The 23,690-nt window shown below is 39.8% G+C and overlaps 1 protein-coding gene across 1 annotated transcript; it reads left to right on the top strand.

Annotated features, from left to right (window-relative positions):
* The first annotated feature begins 9,612 nt into the window (after nt 1-9,612).
* On the top strand, nt 9,613-16,649 carry LOC134437508 (uncharacterized). Its single transcript, XM_063186997.1, has 5 exons — nt 9,613-9,778; nt 10,227-10,562; nt 10,945-11,097; nt 14,626-14,735; nt 16,291-16,649. The coding sequence occupies exons 1-5, from the start codon at nt 9,718-9,720 to the stop codon at nt 16,366-16,368; spliced, it is 738 nt and encodes a 245-aa protein (XP_063043067.1). The 5' UTR covers nt 9,613-9,717; the 3' UTR covers nt 16,369-16,649.
* Nucleotides 16,650-23,690: the final 7,041 nt, after the last annotated feature.

Here is a 23,690-nt window from a genome sequence, read left to right as displayed (position 1 = left end):
TAAAGATAAACAGCATCTGATTAGTCCAGGCAAAGTAATGTTTTCCGTCTAATTGATTAAGTCTAGGTTTTTTTCAGTGTCGAAAATTTCTAAAAGGTGTCTAGAACATACCAAGGGCCAAGAAATCCTTTGGAGATGTTTGTTAAATTCCCATCAATCAGGCATACTGTAGGCCTATGTCAATACAGCCAGGCAACACAACAGCCCAATGAGGCATTTTATACTCCTATCAAAATGAAACCATAATTAAATGAAAAAGGGTTTTTTGTATTACGAGTTTTTTTATTACAAGTCTTGAAACATGCAGATGATCTTTACACTTAGGGCAAGAGTTTTGCTGACATATGGAGTAAAGCTTGGCTTGACATATGCCTACTTCTTGATATATGCGTTAGTGTAGAAAAATGAATTATTCTCTCGCCGTAAAACATACTCTAAATAAACAAAAAAGGGGAAGAAATCTGGTGCCACACGGATGTCTATTTTCTGTCATTTATTTTTTACTGCAGTGAGACTCTCACTGCACAAAAAAAAAAATAATAATAATAAAAACATTTTTTTTTACAGAAAATAGACGTCCGTGTGGCACCAGATTTCTTTCCCTTTTTTGCCTATGTTTTGGTCCTGCTCTGGTTGCACCGGATTGTTAATTTAGAAGCGTGGAGTGTGTATCTCCTTTGTTTTATATACTCTAAATAAACTTTGGCACACACACACCTGGCAAGGTGCCAACTGAAACAGTACCAATCAGCTTACCTGGGGTGCGTCTCTCAACGGCGAAGTAGCTAATCTGTTAGCAATGGTGCAGAGTAGATACTATATATAAAGTTGCTAACTCTTGTGTCTCGAACGTTAGCACACAAAGTAACTACTGCTTGGAGTAATGTGCACCAGTGGTGTAGTCTACTTTTTATGGTGGGTATACTGTATATTTGAGATTTTTTTGAAGTGGGTATACTGAATATATTTGTGCTATTCAAAACAATGGATCAATCGATTTTAAGTGGGTATACTGAAATCCCTGAAATGTAGATGTGGGTATACTCCGTATACCCGCGTTCTACGCAGACTACACCACTGATGTGCACTCTGAAGTAGTGGTGACTTTGAAAGTGAGGCGCCTCCTATCCGTATCTCGACAGTGAAGTTGAAGTACAGCTGGAGTAGATCCATTGAGTCCAGACATCACCTCAGCCACCCCAAGTAACACACAGCGCTAGTCTACTTCAGAGTGTGACCCCACCCATTAGCTAAACTTGTAGTACATATTTGACCACAAATGTGTCAATATCTTTTAATCCTGTGGTGCAAAAGCGCTGAAAATCAATCGACATGCACACAAAGTCATGATACAGCTGCAAGAGTGTTCAGAACACAAATTCATGTCATGTCATTTGTTCGTGAAAAAAAAAGTCATATCCTTGGAATCTGATGAATCCCACACTAATAATATACTTTTAGCTGTATACCGATTGACTTTCGTCTCATTTCGATGTGTAATTTGTGAAATATTTGGATTGGATTAGAAAGTATTGGTTACTCCGGGAAATTCACTGGTTTACGTGTCAAGTACTTGTCGTGGATTTCTTCTTGGGAGAAGTCAGCCCCCAGGCACAGTCAGATTGAGGTAGACCAGATCAGAAAGAAGTGCTGCCCAAACCGTTCTACTCGTTGTTGATGAAGACTTTATTCGCTCAGATTGCACAAAGAGATGTAGGCCCTACATTACACTGATGCGAATGCGCTGCAGGAGACCACCGGAACACAGAGAGCCGCGGGCACGGAGAACAGTAGGGTTGTCCCAGAGGACTTTCCCAAACTGAACCCAACTTGGGCCTAAATTACCCCCCCTTTATATACTATATGCTCATCTCCTTTCTCTCGGTTCCGTGGGCACATCTACAGTGCACCCGCTCACAAAGTGGTCATAAGTAAACACATTAATGGACTTGGGTTAACATTTAAGGATAGATTCAAGTTTCCATGTCTGTGACACATATGTACCTTTCCATCATCAGTACATGCATCCCATCTTACACCTAGGCAAGACATCAACATATACTTATGTCAGTACATTAGATTTCATATAAATGTACCATAGTTAAAAACATGTATGTGTGTGGACATGGTATGTGTGTGTAGCCTGTGTGTGTGTGGTGTGTGTATACCTATATTCCCCTTGAGCATCTTCCAAGGTCATGCTACTTCTGTGTTACTACATCACTACATTACTACAGACCGCGTACAGACTTCAGGACATTGGATAGTGCTATGCAACACCTGGGCATATCTTTTTCAGTACAGGTTATGTCTTTTATCTATCCCTATAGGTTTTTCTTTAATGCTTATACAACGGCTTCTGTGTGTGTGTGTGTGTGTCTGTCTGTGCCTCACTTGGCATGTGTGCTTAGAATACACGTGCGCCTACCCTTGTCATTCTTGACCATCTGCTCCTGTATTAGGAGCGTGTCTGGACTGTTTGTCTTTCATGTCAGCAAGGCACAAGCAGCCTTTTTGGGCCTACTTCTCCAACAAAGGCACAGGCGGTGTAAATGGGCCTACTTCTTCCACAACTAGTTTAATTGCTGCTTATTAAACACTTTATTAATCTAACATACCATACATAAGTTTATTGGTAACACTTTATTTTAGGGATACATCTATTAGCACTAATACATACAATATTAATGCCTGTGTAAGTAACTTGTAAGGCATGTACTAAGCAAAATAAGACAGTTGTTAAGCATGTATTCACAAATGTCTTGTTCATGCCCAATTAGGGATTTATTACTAATATAACCTTAGTAAGGACCAGTAAGCCTATATTGACCCCATAGCCCCAACATCATGCCCCAAATTAACCATGTGGGCACTCAATGACTCTAAAGAGCTTTTAACCCCATGTACAGAAACACTTTATAAATCATTTAAGCCTAGTAAAACGTAGTTTTTAGCTGTTCTTCATAACAATCTATAAAAATAAACCCATATTTAGAAGGCATAGATTGCTATGAAAAGCAGCTAAAAACTAAGTTTTTCTAGGCTTCAAATGATTTACAAAGTCTATTTTCTAAAGTCTCATCTATTGGTCAACCAAACTAATAGCGTACATTGGTTGACCAATAGGTAACAGGATATACCAATAGATTGACAGCAGCATAATAACAAGATCAGATTTGATTTTAGAAGGCAATAAATCTGAGGCTTGGATCTTCTCCATAGCTGTTAACACTAATGAAACAAGACCAGCTGGAACGCCAGGGCTTCCTGCTTACCAGGCATCGTGTCTATGGCTGTTACTGGGGGACTGTTGGTAATCTGTGTTCCTGTAGGAATCTGGACAAGAACGACTGGTCAACAACATGGTAAGCTGGTGGGCTAGAAATGGTCAGCCTTAACCCTCTAGCTACCAGAATTTTTTTTGAATAGGCCGGAATTCTACCAAGAATTCTAAGGAAAAATTGTCATTTTGGTCATATTTTAAATAATGTCAAATAGGCCTAACTTGAAAAGAAATGAAAAGTGTCAATTACAAGTTACTTTCATATAAAGTAGAGAAAACACACTTTCAAATGGTAGGCCTATATCATTTATGGATAATTAATTGTTCGGTATTCCCATAGAGTGCCTTTGATGTGGATTAAATGATAAAAATGTGATCAAATCTGATATTATCTAGGCCTATCTATCTATATATCTATATATTTAGGCCTATCTATCGATCTATCTATCTATCTATCCTTCCGTCCATCCATCCATCCATCCAGGGTCAAAGTTGAACAATGAACATGTGACGACAACAAATGTCGTTCACCCAGAAGTCCTGTTTTCAAGCAATAGGCCTATGGATTATATGCGATAACTGTAATGGACTACACTAGCTAATAATGTTTGAGCTGAACCATGCCAAAGAAGTGTAAGGATAACCGTATAAGTGTCCGCGATAGCAGACAGGACATGAATGGAGCTCTAAGGAAGTTTCCCCCCCAATTTGCCACAGGTAAGACGCGCGAGTTCTGGGACATGGATGAGTATGGAGAAGACTACACCTGTGTTGTGTTCTTGCTCACAAAAAAACAATGATGACAGAGAGAATGCAATTCACAAATTCTTTACCGGCTCCATGCATGTTTCAAACAAACTTGTATAGATTGCATAAAGGTTGGTGCAATAGCAGTGCTGTTTTGGATAGCCATTGTTCTCCCGACCTAGAGTGCATGTCAGTGAGATGTAGACCATTCTATCTGCCAAGAGAGATAGCCGCTGTTGTGATCACTGCTGTTTACATTCCCACAGACGCTAATGTTAAAATAGCGCTCTCTCTGCTCCTTAACATTATTAATGACCATCAGAGAAACTACCCAAACGCAGTACACCTACTGGCTGGCGACTTCAATAAGGGCAATTTAAAAACGGTATTGCCTAAATTCCATCAGCATGTTAAATGCCCAACAAGAGGAGAAAAAACTTTGGACCATGTATACTCTAACATCAAGCATGCATACAAAGCCACACCCCTACCCCACCTCGGCCAGTGTGATCATCTCTCCCTAACCCATTCCTAACCCCCGCATACACCCCCCTCAGCCGCCAATCAAGGCCCACACGCCGTACAATTACCACCTGGCCTGACGATGCTCTCCCCCGTCTGCAGGACTGCTTTGAGCAGACACACTGGGAAGCCATCCATCATGAGGATCTGAGCACATATACCGACACTGTACTGTCTTACATCAAGTACTGTATTGGCATGGTCGCTGTGGAAAAGACTATCCAGGTTTACCCAAACCAAAAACCATGGATGACCAGCCAAGTGCGCACACTCCTTAGGGCCCGTGATGTAGCTTTTAGGTCTGGTGACAGAGTGCAATACAGCAGTGCTCGCGCCAACCTAAGAAGAGGCATCAAGGCAGCCAAAGCTGACCACAAAAGGCGGATTGAGGAGCAGCTGAACAACCCCCGGCAGATGTGGCAGAGTATTCAGTCCATCACTAATTATAGGGGACATTCTGTGTCTCATGGAGATGGAGATGCAGCACTAGCGGAGGAGCTGAACAGCTTCTTTGCCCGCTTTGAAGCTCAGGCGCAGCATTCAGGCGTACCACTCCATCCCCTGCAACAACCCACTCCACACCTTAGCTGATAACCGAGGGAAAGGAGGAGGCCTACAGGAATGAGGTCCTGACACTTGGAGAGTGGTGTGCATCCAACAACCTGGCCCTGAACATCTCCAAGGCGAAGGAGCTCATCCTGGACTTCCGGCGGAACAAAGATGCTCCTGCCCCCCTGTACATCAATGGTGAACGTGTAGAGCAAGTGAGCTCATTTAAATTCCTAGGTGTACACATCTCCGCTGATCTCTCCTGGTCGACTAACACCTCGGCTCTGGTAAAAAAGGCCCAGCAGCGATTGCACTTCCTCAGATTACTTAAGAAAGAACAGTTAGACTCAAGCTTGCTGGTGACCTTTTACCGTTCCACCATAGAGAGCCTGCTGACCTACGCAGTGTCAGTGTGGCACTCAAGTTGCACTGAGGCTGACAGGAAGAGACTGCAGAGGGTGACCAAAACAGCGAAAAAAATCATAGGCTGCCCCCTGCCTCCCATACCCACCATCTACAACTCACGCTGCGTAAGTAGAGCCAGGAGTATCATTAAAGATCCCACACATCCTGGCTTCCATCTCTTCACACTGTTGCCCTCTGGCAGGCGCTACATGGCATTAACAGACAGAACCAATAGGATGAAGAACAGCTTCTTCCCCAAAGCTGTTACAACAATGAACTCAAACTTACTGGACAATGTTCATCTATAAAGGACTGTGCACTTTGTAGGGAAGCTCAAATCTCAGTATACTTTGTATAATGACAATAGAGGCTTTCTATTCTATTCTATTCTATTCTATTCTATTCTATTCTATTCTATAGCACTCATTATTTTTTTGCTTATTGTTGCGCTCCTAGTTCCACATCATTCACAAAATAGTTCCTTTGGACAAACAGTAACAGCTCTTACCTCCTACGGTAGAATTTTGCAAATATTATTCAGACTCAGTGTATATTTGTGGTGTTTTACAATGAATTAAAGATTCTCTTCAAATCATACAGTAGTCTCAGTGATGATATTACACATTACAATCACATTCATCACATCAATTCAAACTAGCTATAGGCCTATTTGTTAATTAAGCCATTATTAGCAACACTTGAATTAGTAATTGCTGTGCTACATTGGGAAAACTCATGTGACCAACAAAACAAAACAAACATGCAAAGATGAGACAGGGCTCCACCATTGTTGTTCAAGATACTAAATGGTGTCTTGATTCGTAGGTATAAGTTGTAATGAAAATGGGTGGAACTCATGACAAAGAATCGATTCTCTGATCTTGAAGGATTCCTCCAAATTGTATTCAGTTCATCTTTGCACGCAAGAGTTTGTGCAAATTCGTCTACTTGCTCAAAAATGATAAACAAAAAGGTTGGTCATCTTGAAAGTTGGCCTCCCAAATATAATCACTAATTACTATATTAGCACACACAATTCAGGGAAAATGTGTCCACCTGTTCAAAAGTCACTGTGCAAACAAAAAATATGTGATTCACTTAAACAGTCTGGGCCCAGCACCATCCACAGATGGAAGGCCATCATCAACATGACCACAACAAAGTATTTCAACACTTTTTCATAAGTCACTTTATCTTCTGGAAAGTGTGGTGTTTTGTTGTTTTTATGATGAGGAGTGACAAGAAGGATTGTGTAGGGTCTGTTATTGGAAATGAGCAAACAAGGTGCAGCAGGAAAGAGTTTTGCAGCTAATATCAAATAAAAACTGGGTAAGGTCAGCATTTAGTATAGGCCTACCACTTATAGCCACTCAGGTCAACAACACCTACAGCAGGACAGCGTTGTGCTGCTAAGAAAGCGGGTAAAGGTCCGTATATAGCATACCACTTCCTTCACCTTCTGCTTGTACATGAGAGCAACATAGCAAACAGCACGTCATTCACACCCCCTGACCTCAATTTCTTAGGCCTATATAGGCCTACTGCATGAATGCACCAACCGCAACTGCAGTAGAACATGAGCGACGTTCGGATGACAAAAGTTTTAACAAGATAACGCTAAGAAGAAGAAGAAGAAGAAGAAGAAGAAGAAGAAGAAGAAGAAGAAAAGGAGGAATAATAATGGGTCATACAGCCAAAGACATAAGTTATAAAAAAAATAACCAGAACCCCCCCCCCTCTTTTTTATTTTTATTTTTTAAATCTTTACTCTTTATAGGCTTCAAACCTATAATAAGACGTAATAAACTAATCTTGAATCTCAGAACATATAGTAATAGCAAAACAAAGCCAGTGACTGACAGGCCTAGGCCTAGGCTAAACAGACAGATAGCTCTGGCAAAGGAATAGTCAAGAGTAGGCAGATTGGACTACTCTTGAGACTTGCAACAAGAAATTCATTGTAGTATCACAAGTTATATGGATGAGACCCAGACGAGGCAGCATCCATGTTTAACTGACTCCACACTACAAAAATCTTATAACTGTATGTGTGTGATCACTTTGTGATATTAATACATACTATTTTAGGACTTATCTTCTTCAAATTGAATGTATGTTCTGACAGACAACACACATTTCCAACTTGAACCCTAACTTATGGAAATTTTACATATAAGTTAAAGGTGCAGTGTGTCATGTTTTTAGTTTATTTCCTAAATTCATGCTGCTCATTCAAAAATGTTACCTTTTTCACAAACTCTGGTTTTTACCACCACCATCAAATTATAAGTAGTCATTATGAGTGGGAAAATCACATTTTTCATACACAAATGATGGATCCATGTTAGTCCTTTTGAATTTCCAGTGATAGACATTTTAGCTGCAAAACTTACTGTAGGTACTTTGGTCATACTAGTAGGCCTAAATATTAGTTTATTACTTAGTAAATGCATGGAAAGATAACATTTGGAAATAGACAGCCCAGCTGCAAAAGGGTCGTTTTTTTGTCACAAACGTCAGATGTCACCACCATCAGCAGCATCTTGTTCCATATTTTACTGAATTGTGCTGGTTAATCAAACATTAGACATATTAGTAATAATTGTGATCTAAAATTTTACTCAGCCTCCCCTCAGGGGCATTTGGAGGGCTTTTTTTCACCACCATCAGACAAAAACCTGACGGTGGACATAATTTACAACAATGAATTTGACCGATTTCAGCCTTGCTGAGGCACCCTCAGATAATCACCTATTCTCTGCCAAATTTCACAGCAGGTGGAAGTTACTGTGGTTCATAGACCTCTCCAGGTCTCCAGCTAACCATAAGATGACCAGTTGTTGGATTAGATGTGAAATTTGGCCAAGGATAGGAGATAATCTGAGGGAGCTTCAGCAAGGCTGAAATCGGTCAGATTAATCTTTGCAAACGTTGCGTCTCTGAACTCACATACAAAGTTACCTTGGGCCACAACTTGTTTCCTAATGTTCTGACAATGCTCCCAAACGCTGATGAATGTTTGTTTAGAGAAGGACAATGCTCCAGCCACTAAGCTTGGCCAATCAAGTGTGGATGGAGGACCACCAGATCAATACCCTTACATGGTCAGCCCAAAATTCGGGTCAGAACCCCCTTGAAAACCTCTGGAATGTGATCAAGAGGAAGCTGGATGGTCACAAACCATCAAGCTCAGCAACTTGAATACTTGCACCAGTCTTGGAATAAAGTCATCCAAGAACAATGTGAAGGAGTAATGGAACGCATACCAAAATGCATGAAAGCTGTGACTACAAATCAGGCATATTCCACCAAATATTGATTTCTGAACTCTTCCCAAGCTCATACATTACTATTAGGCCTATGTTGTTTTTAAGTTAATATCAACTTGTTTCCTTTGCCTTTTTTGGGATTTGGAAAACATTGCACCTGATGTGTTATTTTGACCATTTGATATTTTCTACAAATAAATGATCTAAAATGACAATATTTTCTTTCAGAATTCGGAGGAAATGTTGTCAATGTTTGTTTTACTCAAATCCATACCTATTCATAACAAAATCGTAAAAACGGAACATTTCGAAGTGGTCTCTCAATTTATGCCGCGGCTGTATATATTTCCCCCTTATTTCTTGCTTTTATCTTTACTTTATATTCTTCGCCAGCCATGCCTTATGCTTTTATTTCATGATATTTTATTTTACATCATTTTTATCTTACTTTATGTACGGTACATTGAATTGCATTCATGTATGAAATGCGCTATACAAATAAAATTGCCTTGCCTTGCCTTGTCAAATTGCTAGGCTACACGTAACAGGTACACTGCTCCAATGCCACTGTACTGTCTTATATCTGGCATCATTGTGTTCAGGCCACACATCCACTCTAGATGAGCTTCAAGGAGTTGTGGCTGGACTGCCAGAAAAGTATTGAAAAATATGCAACAAAAACACTGGATTTACAAAAATAACGTTTTAGTTGACATTTTACATCGCCATGACAATAGGCCCTATTACATCATTTTCCTTTAAATCTTGGACAAAATAGTTGTTGTTCTTGTTGTTGTTTTTCTTTTTGAATGAACATGCTTGTAGAGGCAGGGTGTCACCACCTCAAATTTCTCAGTAACCTGTCGTCTTCTCAGAGGAAGTTCAAGAGGAAATGCTGAGTGTTTAAAAACAGGAACGCGTAGGGGCCAGGTTCAGTTCAGTATGATGAAGCCGCTGTGTGATACGCAGCTCTGCCTCTTTCTGTTCTCTTTGTGTGCACAAGGTGAGTCCCATCTTCCTCAACTGTACCCTGTTTCCTCCACATTGATAGACACATAACTGTACTTAACAGCTTAGCTGTCCTAAGTGTCAATAACAATGTTCATTTTAAGACCTGACAAAAAGTGTGCCAAAATATGGGATTCTTTCATTTGCTCTTTCATAGAATCGTGTTCCTTTTTTCTACATTTTCTGATGAAATTATGTGGTGCAAAAGGTGTTAAAAGTTGACTTTGTTTTTAGAAGTCATGGCTTTCAGCATGCGCCAGATTTGTGTTGTGTCATTTTAACTAACAAAGAGAAAAACAGAGACAGGCTTCGGCACAGCACATGCCTATAATTTCCATGGTGAGATTTATAAAGACAATCTAGACATCTTGTTTTGGGCATTAGACTACTAGGCACATTTTGGAAATACATTTTTTATATAGGTTACTTCTCTTTGTTGGCAGTGCATTTATGTTCAGAAGCCCAGTGTGATGCCAATCTCACCGTTTGGCAATCACCAAGAAATCTTGATCGTACTGAGGGAGAAAAGGCAGAAATCCACTGCTCCTGGGAGAAGAATGGCAGAAAGGTTTCCTGGAAGATAAATGGGAAAAAAATTGACTCAAAAAGGAATAATCAAATAATAATCAAAACAAATGGCAATGCATCAGTCCTCATCATTCTCAATACATCCAGAGATGATGCAGGATTCTATGTCTGCCATGTGGTCAAAGAAAGACCTAAACTGTTGGAATGCAACGGTAATGGAACACAACTCACAGTGCATGCAAAAACAAATGGTAAGTCCTTTCAAAATGATTCCTTTGTCTATTTGTGTTAATAAAGACAAACAGAATAATTTATCTGTAGCATCTGTAAATCGCTTTGGATAAAAAAAGCTAAGTGTAACGTAATAAAGTAGGCTAATGACTGATTCTTCATAGCCATCGTCTGTGCTGTCTGAGCCAAACCCATTTGAAATTTAAAAATTGCAGAATTAAATTTGATCTTTATAAATTCATTTAAAGCAGAAGTTATTAAAACTGACAATCCTAAACCTGACTCCACTTAACACAATTTGAAGGTAGCTGGTAAACCTTACAGCAAACCTAAACCGGCAAAACTCACTTATGTTTTTACACCTAATGTATAATTTTACATCCGTTTGATTTTTTTTAATAGATACATTCCCCCAAGGAGACAACACGACTGAAGTGCTACAATTGGAAAAGCCTGGGCTTCCTTCAGCGGTTATAGTCCCTTTGGCTGTTGTTGGCGGCCTGTTGATGATCTGTGTGCCTTTAATTATCTGTAGAAAAAGACAGAGAAGGAATGGTAAGTAGTAACAGCAGCATTTGCAGTGTTATCAGGGCTGGACTGGGCAAAAAAAAAAAAAAAGGCCGGGCATTTTCAGTCAAGACCGGTCTGCCAGGGCATCGGGAGATACAATGAAGCCTGTGACAACAATTTTGATCCAATAGCTATTTTGACTGTGATTAATATTCAAATCTGACTAGGATAGGTTTGCTGTAGAAGCATGAGGACTAATACCATTATGTAAAGAGGAATGCCAGGCAAAAATCATCAACAGTTCACCGGGCAAATGCCCTATATGCCCAATGTCCAGTCCAGCCCTGAGTGTTATCAATACTAAACACAATGTCATAACACAATAATTCTTTATGTGTGCTAATGTAGGCCTATACCTGAAATAAAACACTAACTCTACTTGGCATCTACTTGTTATTCTGTATACTGTATTTCCTGTGTATTTCATATTAGTCCCAGAGCCAAGATGGTTTTATTTATGTGGTTGAGCCCAAAAGGTTTGGAAAAAAAATTGTGAGGAATTTAAAAAAAAAGTCTTACAAAACCATAGGTAGGCAAAAATGTACAATATTCATCTGAAGTCGGGTACCTTCTCATATTCATTGCAAGCAGCAAATTAACGTGCCCAACACATTTTTTGAACGTTTATTTTTGGTGAGTGACACGTTCAGAATTGGTTCAGAATTGCGTTCAGATATGGTTAATTTATAGGTTCCCTATTACGTGCTCAGCACGTTCTGAAAGGGTTATTTTTTGGTGTCCAACACGTTTCAAAACGTTTCTAAACGTTTCAAAATGGTGTCAAACAACACGTTCGAAAAAACATGTCCACAGACGTACAAATAAGGTGTACATTTGGGTTTTATTACGTGTTCAACACCTATTTCTGACACCAAAAATAAAACCTGCCGCAGCGCCATATGGGCTTGCTTTTTCTGTTAGGGGCTTACAATTTGGCCTAGGCTATGCTTTATCCTATAGCATTTATGAGGCCATTACCATTTTTACTACTGTTATTATTATAGCCTTAGTTAGCCTAGTTATGCAAAAGAAGAAAATCATAATGTGTAATGCATGTATTTATTTAAAAAACAAAAACAAAAAAACAAGCTGCCACTTGGACTTAAGGGACTGGAGTGCAGTCTGTGTCTGGACTTTCTGTTGTCGGCGCTTTGGCTTCACCTGAAACATGAAAAGAAGAACTTATTCAACAAGTGATGCTCATGACAAATATCATAATGGGCAGCGGCTGCATGAGCCCACTCTAAAAATCATGATTTGCTGGTCTCGAGGATTTCACTGTAATGTCCGTTGGGTTCAAGAGATTCGTGTAGGCTATGATATGAAACAAAATCATATCAACATACTTCTATGTCTTCTCACCTTATTGATAATTATATATATATATAATAGAATAATACAGAGGTGGCACCTGTAGTAATCTTAAATTATAGTCTACAGTACAATACAATGTCCGTAACGGTAGGCTAGAAGTATGGACACCACGTTTCATGACAGTCTAAAAGCCCCCATTGTTTTTTTAATGAGTATGTTATTAGCGAAATGCTAATGACAACTCACTGGAGTTTCACGTTTGAAGTTTCACGTTATCGATCCAGAAAGAGAAATTGTCAAAAGGAGGGTTGATAGTTGGTAGTAAAGAGGATGGGGGTAAAGTCAAAGAAGGTGAAAATATGAAAGATGAAGGATAAAATAGTCACAGTTTACGGAGAAATCAAGAGGGTGAAGGTTTGTCAGGTCAGGCAAAACTAAAGAAGTGAATTTTCAGTTAATCAGAGCGGTCGTCTAGCAACCGGCCAACCGCGAGCTGCACAGCTGGATCCAGTTCAGACAAAAACAAATTGGACTTCGGTGCTAGATCAGTGTTTTAACCCTTTAGCTCCCATAACGTCCGTGAACGTCCGGCTGGATCTGTACCATAACGGCCGCGGCCGGACGGAATATTTTCATATGAAATCATGCAGTTTTTCCAGCTTACAAACACTTTAGTTCAATATTACAGACCCTCCTCGATATACTTTCAGTATAAAAACTATAAAAAGCTGAACACAGTGAGGAGCATGCGCCATTAAAGGGTTAAAATTCGGAATTATATTCAGTTTAAATAGTGTACAGACTTAAATTCTGAGACTGTCACAGTCAGATGACAGCCATTTATAATGCTGTACCTGTGTTTATGGTAAGGCAACTGGAATTGGCATTTTAAAAAATGCTTATGTTTCTGTCTGGTGGCCATCTTGAAATCATCTACAAGTCATCTACAAATTATGGGGTCAAAACACTGTTTTAGAGCACAATAAATCACAGATTTGAAATCAGCATTGCAGAATTACGAATGTAGGATGATTTAATTACCATTTGCACAAGTTTATATGGATTTTACTAAAATTTTTAGGCACATGTTGCTTTAAATGACTCAGAAACAAAGCTGCACACAGTGGGGAGCATGCACCACTAAAGGGTTAAAATTCTGAATTTGTCGTCAATCATAGGTTTTAAAAAGTGCATAGACTTAAATCCTGGGACTTTCACCCTCAGATGACATCCATTTATAATGCTGTACCTGTATTTATGGTAAAGCAACTGGAATTGGCAATATAAAAAAATGCTTATGTATCTGTGCACAGTCTGGCGGCGATCTTGAAATGCAAATTAGGGGGTCAGAACACTGTTTTAGGACAAAATAAGTCACATATTCGGAATCAGCACTACAAAATTAAGTTAGAAACACCTCTTCATTGCCATTTACCTAGGTTTATATGGATTTCGTAAAATGCTGCTAGATATCGCTCCAAAACAAAGCTGAAAATAAATATGAGAAGTGAAGTGGCGGCTAGTCTAACAAATATTGAAGCGGCCGGGCAGCTGAACTGGGCAGAATTCTTTGCCAAGACGTGCTGTTGTACAAAGAGGTTGAAGATGATCCACGTTATTGTTTACTTTATTTACTCTCTTCACTGTTAAAAGTTCCACATGTTTCCATCGATAAAATCCAGACATCCCAACGCAGTGTGCAAAAGTGCAAGGCTTTGTGCAAAGAGTTTAAAGTGCAGGTATTGTGGTCATAGCTCTTAAAATGTACAAAATCATGCGGTCAGCAAAAGTTGGCTCTCCCAAGCCACCTGCCCTCCACTACTACTTATTCCGCCATATTCCCCCAGCGCCAGGTGATATACCAATCTAATCACCACGTGACCCAATCATGCATGTCACCACCCCCAACCTGCCAATCACAGTTCTAAAACCAAAATCTGTCCGCAACAAGAAGGTACCCGACTTCGGATGAATATTGTACATGTTTGCCTATGGTTTTGTAAGACTTGCATTTTTGAATTCCTCACAATTTTCTGAATCAGAAACACCCATCAAGCCTTTTGGGCTCAACCACATAAATAAAACCCTCTTGGCTCTGGGACTATATCTTCTATTGTTATTGTTTGCGATAATGTCCTTGATTGTGAGTTGCTTTGGTTAAAAAGTGTCTGCCAAATGTAATGTAATGTGTGATTGTAGGAAATAACATAATCAGAGAGACAGTGGCGACTGATGGTGAGGAGCTGGGGAACATGGATGAGCACGGAGAAGACTCCAGCTGCAATTCCTCCAGGGGCTCGTCTCAGTGGGTAAGTAGGCCCAGGCCCTGGCCTTCATTCAGTCAAACTATGGGAGACTGGTATTGACAGTCTGGTAGTATAATCAAGAAGCCATAGGTCCTCTTCACCGTCTCTAGTATAATACCTATATTGTTATTGTTATTATCAGGCCATTATCATGTTGGAGAATTGAAAAGTCATTTTACTTTTTACAGAGAGAGAACTATAGTGTTTATATGCAATTTGAACATCAAGTTAACGCACATCAAAAAGAGAGGCATGAGCCCGTAAAATAAGGCTATCACTGCATGGATCTCTGCCAATTAACTGAAATGGCCTGGATGTTGAAATGTTAGCCTTGATGTCACTCCATGCAAGTTCACTGACAGACATGGTCTGGCAAAGTTCTCATCCATTCGAAGTTCTCAAAGCCAGGATAGCAGTGAGATGAACAGTCTTTTAAAAAGGGATTCAACCCTGAGTATGTCAAGGCCTCCTGCTGGTCCCCATTGAGTACAGTAACACAAAGCTGGAGATATCTCCTAGGACCTAAACAAGATATGATGTAGTGTATCTGTAAGTAATGTACAATAAGCTTACAAATAAGCTCTAGTGACGTAAAAGCAATTTTAGTCAAATGAAGCCGCCATGCTGCATGGATTGCTGATCATTTACAATGCCATGTTGAAACAGTTGTTGCACTGAGCACATTGACAGCAACTGGTCTGTCAAAGTTCCCATGAACGGGAAGTCTTCATAGGCTGGATAAAAGTGCAATGTACAATGTTTTACTGTAAAGGAGATTAAAGCCTCAATATATCAACTCATCCTGCTGGTCCTTGTTTAGCCCAGTGACAAACAAACACGCACGCACGCACGCACGCACGCACGCACGCACGCACGCACGCACGCACGCACGCACGCACACACACACACACACACACACACACACACACACACACACACACACACACACACACTTGTGCCATATGCACCTAAACAGGATGTTGTACTGTGTGATGAGATTTAATCTGAAGTCATTTAACCTGAGATTCTCTTTCCAAGAAAACATCCAACAAAACTGGACAAGCATGGCCTTAGATAACCATTGCATATCAATTCAATTTAAATCATGCCTCTACTGTGTGTGTAAGATTATATATTCGGTCAGGGTTTCATCTGCTTACAAATTGAATGTAGGCCTACTCATTTCAACAGTATGAAAAGTTGTTAGGAATATTTTTTGTATGCTCTCATGGGTCACCATGATAAAACAATCTGACGATGCAAAAGCCACATTTGCAATTGCAGTAACCAACTGTGGGCCTCACTGAAGTATATGCATAATGAAAGTAGTGTTGCAGAGCAGTGGTGGTCGGAAAACAGTGCGTGACTCTGTTGAAGGGGGCTTTGTGCTCTCCAGCTTGTGGTTTCAGGTCATCTTAACCACACTGTGCATCTACAACACAGCACTGCTCTGAACATTTTGTTGCACCTGGTTGAGGCCTAAAAAAAATAAACACACATGTTCTCTCTCTCTCTCTCGCTCTCTCTCTCTCTCTCGCTCTCTCTCTCTCTCTCTAAGTGTCAAGTTCCTGTGTACGAAGCATACTTTGACCATCGCAGGGATTGTGCTGATGGTGAGAAAGATTCAAAACAATAAGGAGAAACTACTGTCCATTCATGTTTTTGTGGCGTCGTTTTCATTAGGATTTATCTTAATATCTGTTTGTGGTAGTCTAAGATTTGCTTAGCTTTTGATAAATGAGAAATGTATTTTTTTGTGCTCATCCCTGACATCATGGCATATTGAACAGACGTTTAAGACACACAAACTAACAAAGCCTCATTGTCAACATGTCACTGAATGTAACTGTAAATATTATTTCACGTCATTTTCATGTACAACTATGCTAAAAGCACAATTAAAACTTTTTTTCTTTAGTCCTGAGACTATTTATTTATTCACTGTGTGTCTCTTTGACGTCACTGACTGACACAACTGTTGTCATGGGTGGGATTTGAAGGTCATTTACAGGAAATGTCACTTCCTGAGTTGCTTCATAGGTTATTCTTTGTGGTTGAACTTCAAAAATAAAAAGTGAACAGAAATGTTACCACTACTTAATTTGAGAGACAACACTGGAGCAGCACAGATGTAATTCTTTGGTTTTTTAAAATATTATTTAAGTGCACAACATGACTAAAGTTTCGATGGTTAGACCATCTTCATCAGAGTCCATGAGTGGTTTTGGGGCATTGCACGTGTTGTCACTCCACCTAGATTAAAAACTCTTATGCAGAGAGGCTTTTTGGATATACGCTGAACTCACTCGAACCCTCTGGCCTCAATGAGGAGCTGAGTTTGTCCTGTTTTCTGTAATGTTAGAGCGATATACACCTAAAGTAATGATCCTGTACCTTTACTGGTGTTAATGGTCTATTTTTAGATCTGGTGCTATAGGCTATATGTTTATTTCTTTTCCAATTATGTGGCCTTTGGGGTTTCCTTTCTGTGTTCCCCTTTTTTCAAATGCATTTTTTATATGTGCATTTTTATATGTCCATTGTTTTTGTTTTTGTAAATAGTTTGTGGGTGTGAGCAACTTGAGTGAGACCTTGGGAGAAGGACAAATAGCCTAATGCCATGGTGCATAGGCCTACACCTGCTGAATCAGGGCCTCAGATAATTAGGCTCTTCTCTCCATTCCACTCATGGACTCTGATGAAGATGGTCGAACCATCGAAATGTTAGTCATGTTGTGCACTTAAATAACAAAAAACACAAAGAATTACATCTGTGCTGCTCCGGTGTTGTCCCTCAAGTGAAGATTTCCTGCCTCTCTCCCGTCGATGCACCAGATGATAAAGCAGAAGTTCTACTTACTTTCCTCAATTCACAAAAGATGGGCTCCCTTGAGCTCCCGTTGAGAAACACTAGCATAGAGGAACAAGCATGAAAAGTCCCCCAACAGTTGCTGTGGCTAGGCTGACAGCGGGGAAACTGTTTTCCCTACAGTGGGGCGTTAGCGAAGCGCGAGGCCACAAGCTCTGGTTGAGGACGGTAGTTAATGGTCTCACTCATGCTGCCACATGAACATGGCTGTGGCGCCCCCTGTTGTCATTATTTCTAGTGCAAAATCAGGAGATCATGTTGATACAGGAGTTCCTGAGTCTGAAATGACCTTTGATCTTATATAGCCTTTGAACCTTACAGCATACAGTGATGCTGCACAAAATAGACATATAAGTAGACACAGTCATTGGATTTAGAGGAGAATATCTATACTCCAATTATCAACCCAAAGTGTAGGCCTATGAGTGATTCTACGATTCCCCTACGCTTTTGGCAAAAGCAAAATGTCAATTATCAGTATTTTTTTCAACTAAATGACCTAGATGTTTACATAGTGTATATATTTAAATTTCCAAACAAACAAATTGCCAAGCTTAATCTTAAATCATTTGATAAATACTCTAATGAAAGCGAACATTTGCTTGATTATTTTGTCAACAGTGTTATGGACAAATACTATGTCATTTCAAACATATATACAAATACTACAGAGTTGAAACAACATACGTTTGAAAGTGCTTATGTCCCTTAGCAATAATGTTGTCATTAATCTGTGCAACTGATATAGAAAATGTGATTGTTGAGCTTCATAAGTAGGATTTTATGATTCACTGTGATACAGACTGACACATTTTCAATTATAAATCCCTGTAACGTCTGATTTGAATTTAGTCGCCCTCCTTACACAAGACTTCCTTCTCCAGAGATAATCCCTAGTGTCTATTCATATGATTTTTTCAACACATAAGGGATCAATAGCTCAAAAACACTTTCAAAACAGTCAACCGTGTTACTCAACTGTGTTACGGTCAACAGTGCAGGGGAACAAGTCTGCACTTTTTTAGGAGAAAAAAAACAGAGCAGACGAACCCATCTCCCTAGAACACAAATTATTTTGTTTGTTTGTCTTTCAATATGGAGATAAATTGGCAAAAACATACTCCTCCTCCACTGTCATCAGTGTTGCCAGATTGGGCTGGTTCCCGCACAATTGGGCTGCTTAGGATGGCCGTGTGCGGGTAAAAATGGCATTTATCAGAAAAACCCGCCCACTTTTTGCCATAGAAATCAATAGAATTGGGCGGGATTTTGTGCTTCTAGGCGGGTTTTGAACATTTTTTGGGCTGGAAATCATCAGCCTCATCTGGCAACCCTGACTATCATAGCTAATTGTAACACCATTGACGGTAACACCGTTGACATTTCAGCCATTTTTATGGTGTTGTGCTAACTGAGGACCTCAGAAGTTCCACCACAACACCTTAATCAATTCATGTATTTGTATGCTTATCTGTGTTTTTCTACATGTGATTTCTAATTCAGATTCTTATGAATATGTTGATAACACAGTTGACAGGCAATTTTCCCGCTATGAGAACATGAAAAAGAATGGATTAAATTATGGAAGGATGGAGCTCAAAACTTACCAAAAAGTCTTCCCATATCCTGCCAAAGAGGTTATGACATCAAGTGATGTTATTCGTATGGCCTAAGACCAAACCATTACTGATTTATGGAGGGGGTTTCAGACCGTGACACGGTTAACGCAGTTTTCGTGGACACACACAAAATGGTTAATTTCATGTGTAATGGAAAGGACAGTGGTCTTTCTGACAGTTTTGTCATATTGTGATGATTACTGTGAATCAACATTTGCAATCGTCTTGGGCAAAACAAGTTTCTTTACATGCTAATATGAAGACTGAATCTGACATTTGGAAAACGGGAACGCATGAAAACGCCCAAAACCAGTATTAAAAATTCATTTTCGCTGAGGGAAATAATGCCATGTCTACACTTTCTGTATTATATGAAAGATAAATGTTTTCTAATGTCCAAAACATCATTGGATGCAGTTAATAGTTAGTGGAATTGGCAAATAAAATCCATGGACTTAAAAGCACAGTCGATTTGTAGAATCACTCATATGGAACATTTACAGACACCCAACACAGCAATAACTTTTGGGTGATGGGCTATTTGGAGTAGCCTATGCTCAAACGCTTTTAAACAAAATGTAAACAAACCATGGCCAATTAGAGCGGGATCTCGGAAAGGGCAGAACAAAAAAAGGCCATGCTGACAAGATGAGGGCAGCAAGAGCAACACAAATGCATATTGAAACTAGACTGCCTGTGCAGTCGCCTTCGACTGCTTAAGGTATATCCCCGAAACGCGACGCTTCCAGTCCCCCATCATTCCTACCACTCCCGTCCACCATTTCGTAAACGTATATGATACATACAGACGTGACATGACGTGCATAGGCTGAAAACCAAACGACTACTGTGAAAATGAAGCAAAAAATGGGGCAAATGGTAATACTGTTTTAATGGTTCAGTGGATATACCACATTAGGTACAGTGTAATAACCAGTGTAACAATATTTAATACAATGTAATTGTTTTACTTACATCATGTGTTTGTGCGTAAGTGGTATTACATGGTATTGCATATTGTTACACTGGTATTACACTATATTACATGGTATTGCATACTGTTACACTCGTTATTACACTGTACCTGATATTGCATATTGTTACACTGGTATTACACTAGTATTACATGGTATTAAATATTGTTACATTGGTTATTACACTGTACCTAATATGGTAGATTCACTGAAATGGTGAACCATTAAAATAAGGTGTTACCGGGCAAATCAATCCACCCAGTCAGAAGTTATGGGCCAAAAGAAAATTCCGCCATTTTGAAAGTGTTGTCTTCCAAACTCGAATCAGTTCATGAACCTACCCTAGAGCATTCACACACAAAATCTGGGACAAATCCATCCACCCGGTCAGTAGTTATGGGCCAAACAATAATTCGGCCATCTTGAATTCAGCCATCTTGAAAGTGTTGACCTCCAAACTCGAATCAATTCATGAACCTACCCTAGAGCATTCACACACCAAATCTGGGACAAATCCATCCACCCGGTCAGTAGTTATGGGCAAAACAATAATTCGGCCATCTTGAATTCAGCCATCTTGACAGTGTTGACCTCCAAACTCGAATCAGTTCATGGACCTACCCTAGAGCATTCACACACCAAATCTGGGACAAATCCATCCACCCGGTCAGAAGTTATGGACCAAACAAAAATTCGGCCATCTTGAATTCGGCCATCTTGAAAGTGTTGACCTCCCAACTCGAAGCAGTTCATGAACCTACCCTAGAGCATTCACACACCAAATCTGGGACAAATCCATCCACCCGGTCAGAAGTTATTGACCAAACAAAAATTCGGCCATCTTGAATTCGGCCATCTGTTGACCTCCAAACTCGAATCAGTTCATGAACCTGCCCTAGAGCATTCACCCAAAAAATCTGGGACAAATCCAAACATCCGTTCAAAAGTTATCGCGTTAACACGAAAGACCTTACGCGGACGCGGCGGACGCGGCGGACGCGGCGGACGCGGCGGACGCGGCGGACGCGGCGGACGCGGCGGACGCGGCGGACGCGGCGGACGCGGCGGACGCGGCGGACGCGGCGGCGGCGCACGCAAAACCATTACATCCCCGACGCTCCGCGTTTCGGGGATATAATTAGGAATTCATCTTTGATGTTTGAGCTTCAATGAGGTTGCAGTTCTAGTTGCACTGGGTTTCTATGCTTTCTGCAGCCAGCTTTGCCTGCTATGGCCTGTATGACATGGTGCTCTCCGGCAACATGGATTCTGGATTCTGTGTGGATTTGTCACTGGTCTTAAAGGTGTATGCCACTATTTTGGGGCTTAATACAGTTAAAATCGTTGGCTGGGGTTTATAAAGGTGGTAAAGTGTTTTATTTTTCATGTTAAGCGTTGTCTTGCTTTAAGACAAGTTAAAAGAGGGAATATGTCGCTATGCTAGTGAAAGGCAATGGATCCGTGTAGCATTGTAGCATGCTACACGGATACATTGACTTTCACTAGCTTAGCGACATATTCTCTCTTTTAACTTCTCTTAAAGCAAGATAACGGCTTGCATGAAAAATAAGGCACTTTACCACCTTTATAAACCCTGGCCAACGATTTTAACTGTATTAAGCCCCAAAATAGTGGCATACCCCTTTAAGGGAAATAGGCTTAATACATATCGGCCTACAGTGCCATTTATACACACCCCTGTTCAAATGCCAGATTTTTGTGATGTAAGAAAATGACAAGAAGAAAAATTATGTCACAACTTTTCCACCTGTAATCTAAACTATTAACCTGCACAATGCAATCGAAAAGCAAACTCAAAGCTTTAAAGGGAAAAAATAGTAAATAACAAAAAAAATAAATGAATGTGGTTGCATAAATATGCACACATTTATACTACTACTTTGTTGCAGGACCTTTGACTTTTATCTTTCTTGGGTGAGTGTCTATCAGTGTGGCACATGTTGATGTGATAATTGTCCACTCCTCTTTACAAAAGCACTCCAAATCTGACAGATTGTGAGGTGCTAGCCTAAACATAGGCTAACTGATATGAAACTTTAAATGTTATAGGCACATTGTTTTTGTTGGTGGACCTAGACATTTAATATATGCTACACATAGCCTATACTTTTTTTGTATTCTATTCATGAGAAATAAACTCCTTGGCCTTTGTGGAGTGTGATGATTGTTCTCTTTCTTTTCTTTTTGTGGACATGGACAGGTCCGACCCATAGGCCAATGTATTTTTCCGATATTTTGTGTTTTAAGTCATTTTTTGTCAAATTGTCTGCGAAATTAAGTCTTTCACAAGCTGCTTCTATTTTTGCATCCATTGCTCAAAGCGTTTTAAAAAAAATATATTATTATTATTATTTTATTGTAGCCTAACAAGGCTATTGAAGACAAACATTGAAAAGGCGGGATATATAACTAACTAAACGAAAGAGGAAAAAATGATTTGGCCATCAAAGCAATATTCCCTTCGGCTTTTTGGCTGTCCAGTCCTTAAAGAGTTCAAATAAAATTTGAGTTCATTTTTGAAAGCAACAAAATATGGTTTCCTCCTGATCCCCATTTACATATGAATATGGTATTTTCTCAAAACTATAAAAAGATTCAAAATAAAGACATACAGTTCACAAAAAATCATCTCTTTTAAGGTCAGGCCAAGTCGTAGGCCTATCTCAATCAACAGAGACAAACAAGCCATTCCAAAAACTTTTACACCTTGGAGTAGGCCTAGTAGGGTAGGCAAGGCTATTGCCTATTTGTATTGTCTTAACCACTTATTAGGCCTATTACATTTTCTATCTGTAATGTTTACACCATTAAGAAATATTTTACTATAAATGTGTGGATTACTGCTCACATGGAGCTTGAGATGGTAGATTCTCATACAATTCTTGTTTTTATTTAGGGCTAAGTGTCTTTGAACTTAATCCTACTTTGAAGTGCAGGAGTGAAAATCTCTAGTGCATTTAGTCCACCACGATCATAGGGTTACTTTGTCTATTAATGTGGTTTATTTTTTCCAAATTAAGTTAAATAAGGTGATGGGTCTACTTCTTTGACAAAGGATTTTGGGGTATCGAGATAAACTAGGTTTGTCTCGAGACAGACCTTCTGTTTTAGAAAGTAATCCTAAAACGTCTGCCATGAAATAAAGTTGCTCTTGCGTAGGCCTATTTACATTACAGCAGTTGTTGCAGTGATATGAGGGTGATGAACACACTTGAGTGGGTCTGCAAGCGTTTCATTATCATACATTTTTTTTAACCATAATTTGGTTGGGAACATCACCAGTGCGCTCTGAACCCACGGCTGGTAGACGCACTACTTCATCTTCTGATGCAATAGGTAGCGGAAGAATAAACTGTGAATTCTAGGACAGACGCGTTTCGTCTTGTTGCCTGGCGACGGCCTAGCTCTCTATCCCCGTCACCTAAAGCGGAGAAGAGCTATGTAGACTGAGTACAGTTGGGTACACTTTTATTTC

Source organism: Engraulis encrasicolus, chromosome 21 (assembly GCF_034702125.1).
Source record: "Engraulis encrasicolus isolate BLACKSEA-1 chromosome 21, IST_EnEncr_1.0, whole genome shotgun sequence".
Lineage (NCBI taxonomy): Eukaryota > Metazoa > Chordata > Actinopteri > Clupeiformes > Engraulidae > Engraulis > Engraulis encrasicolus.
The sequence above is the reverse complement of the archived record's forward strand: the minus strand, read 5'-3'. Positions and strand labels throughout refer to the sequence as shown.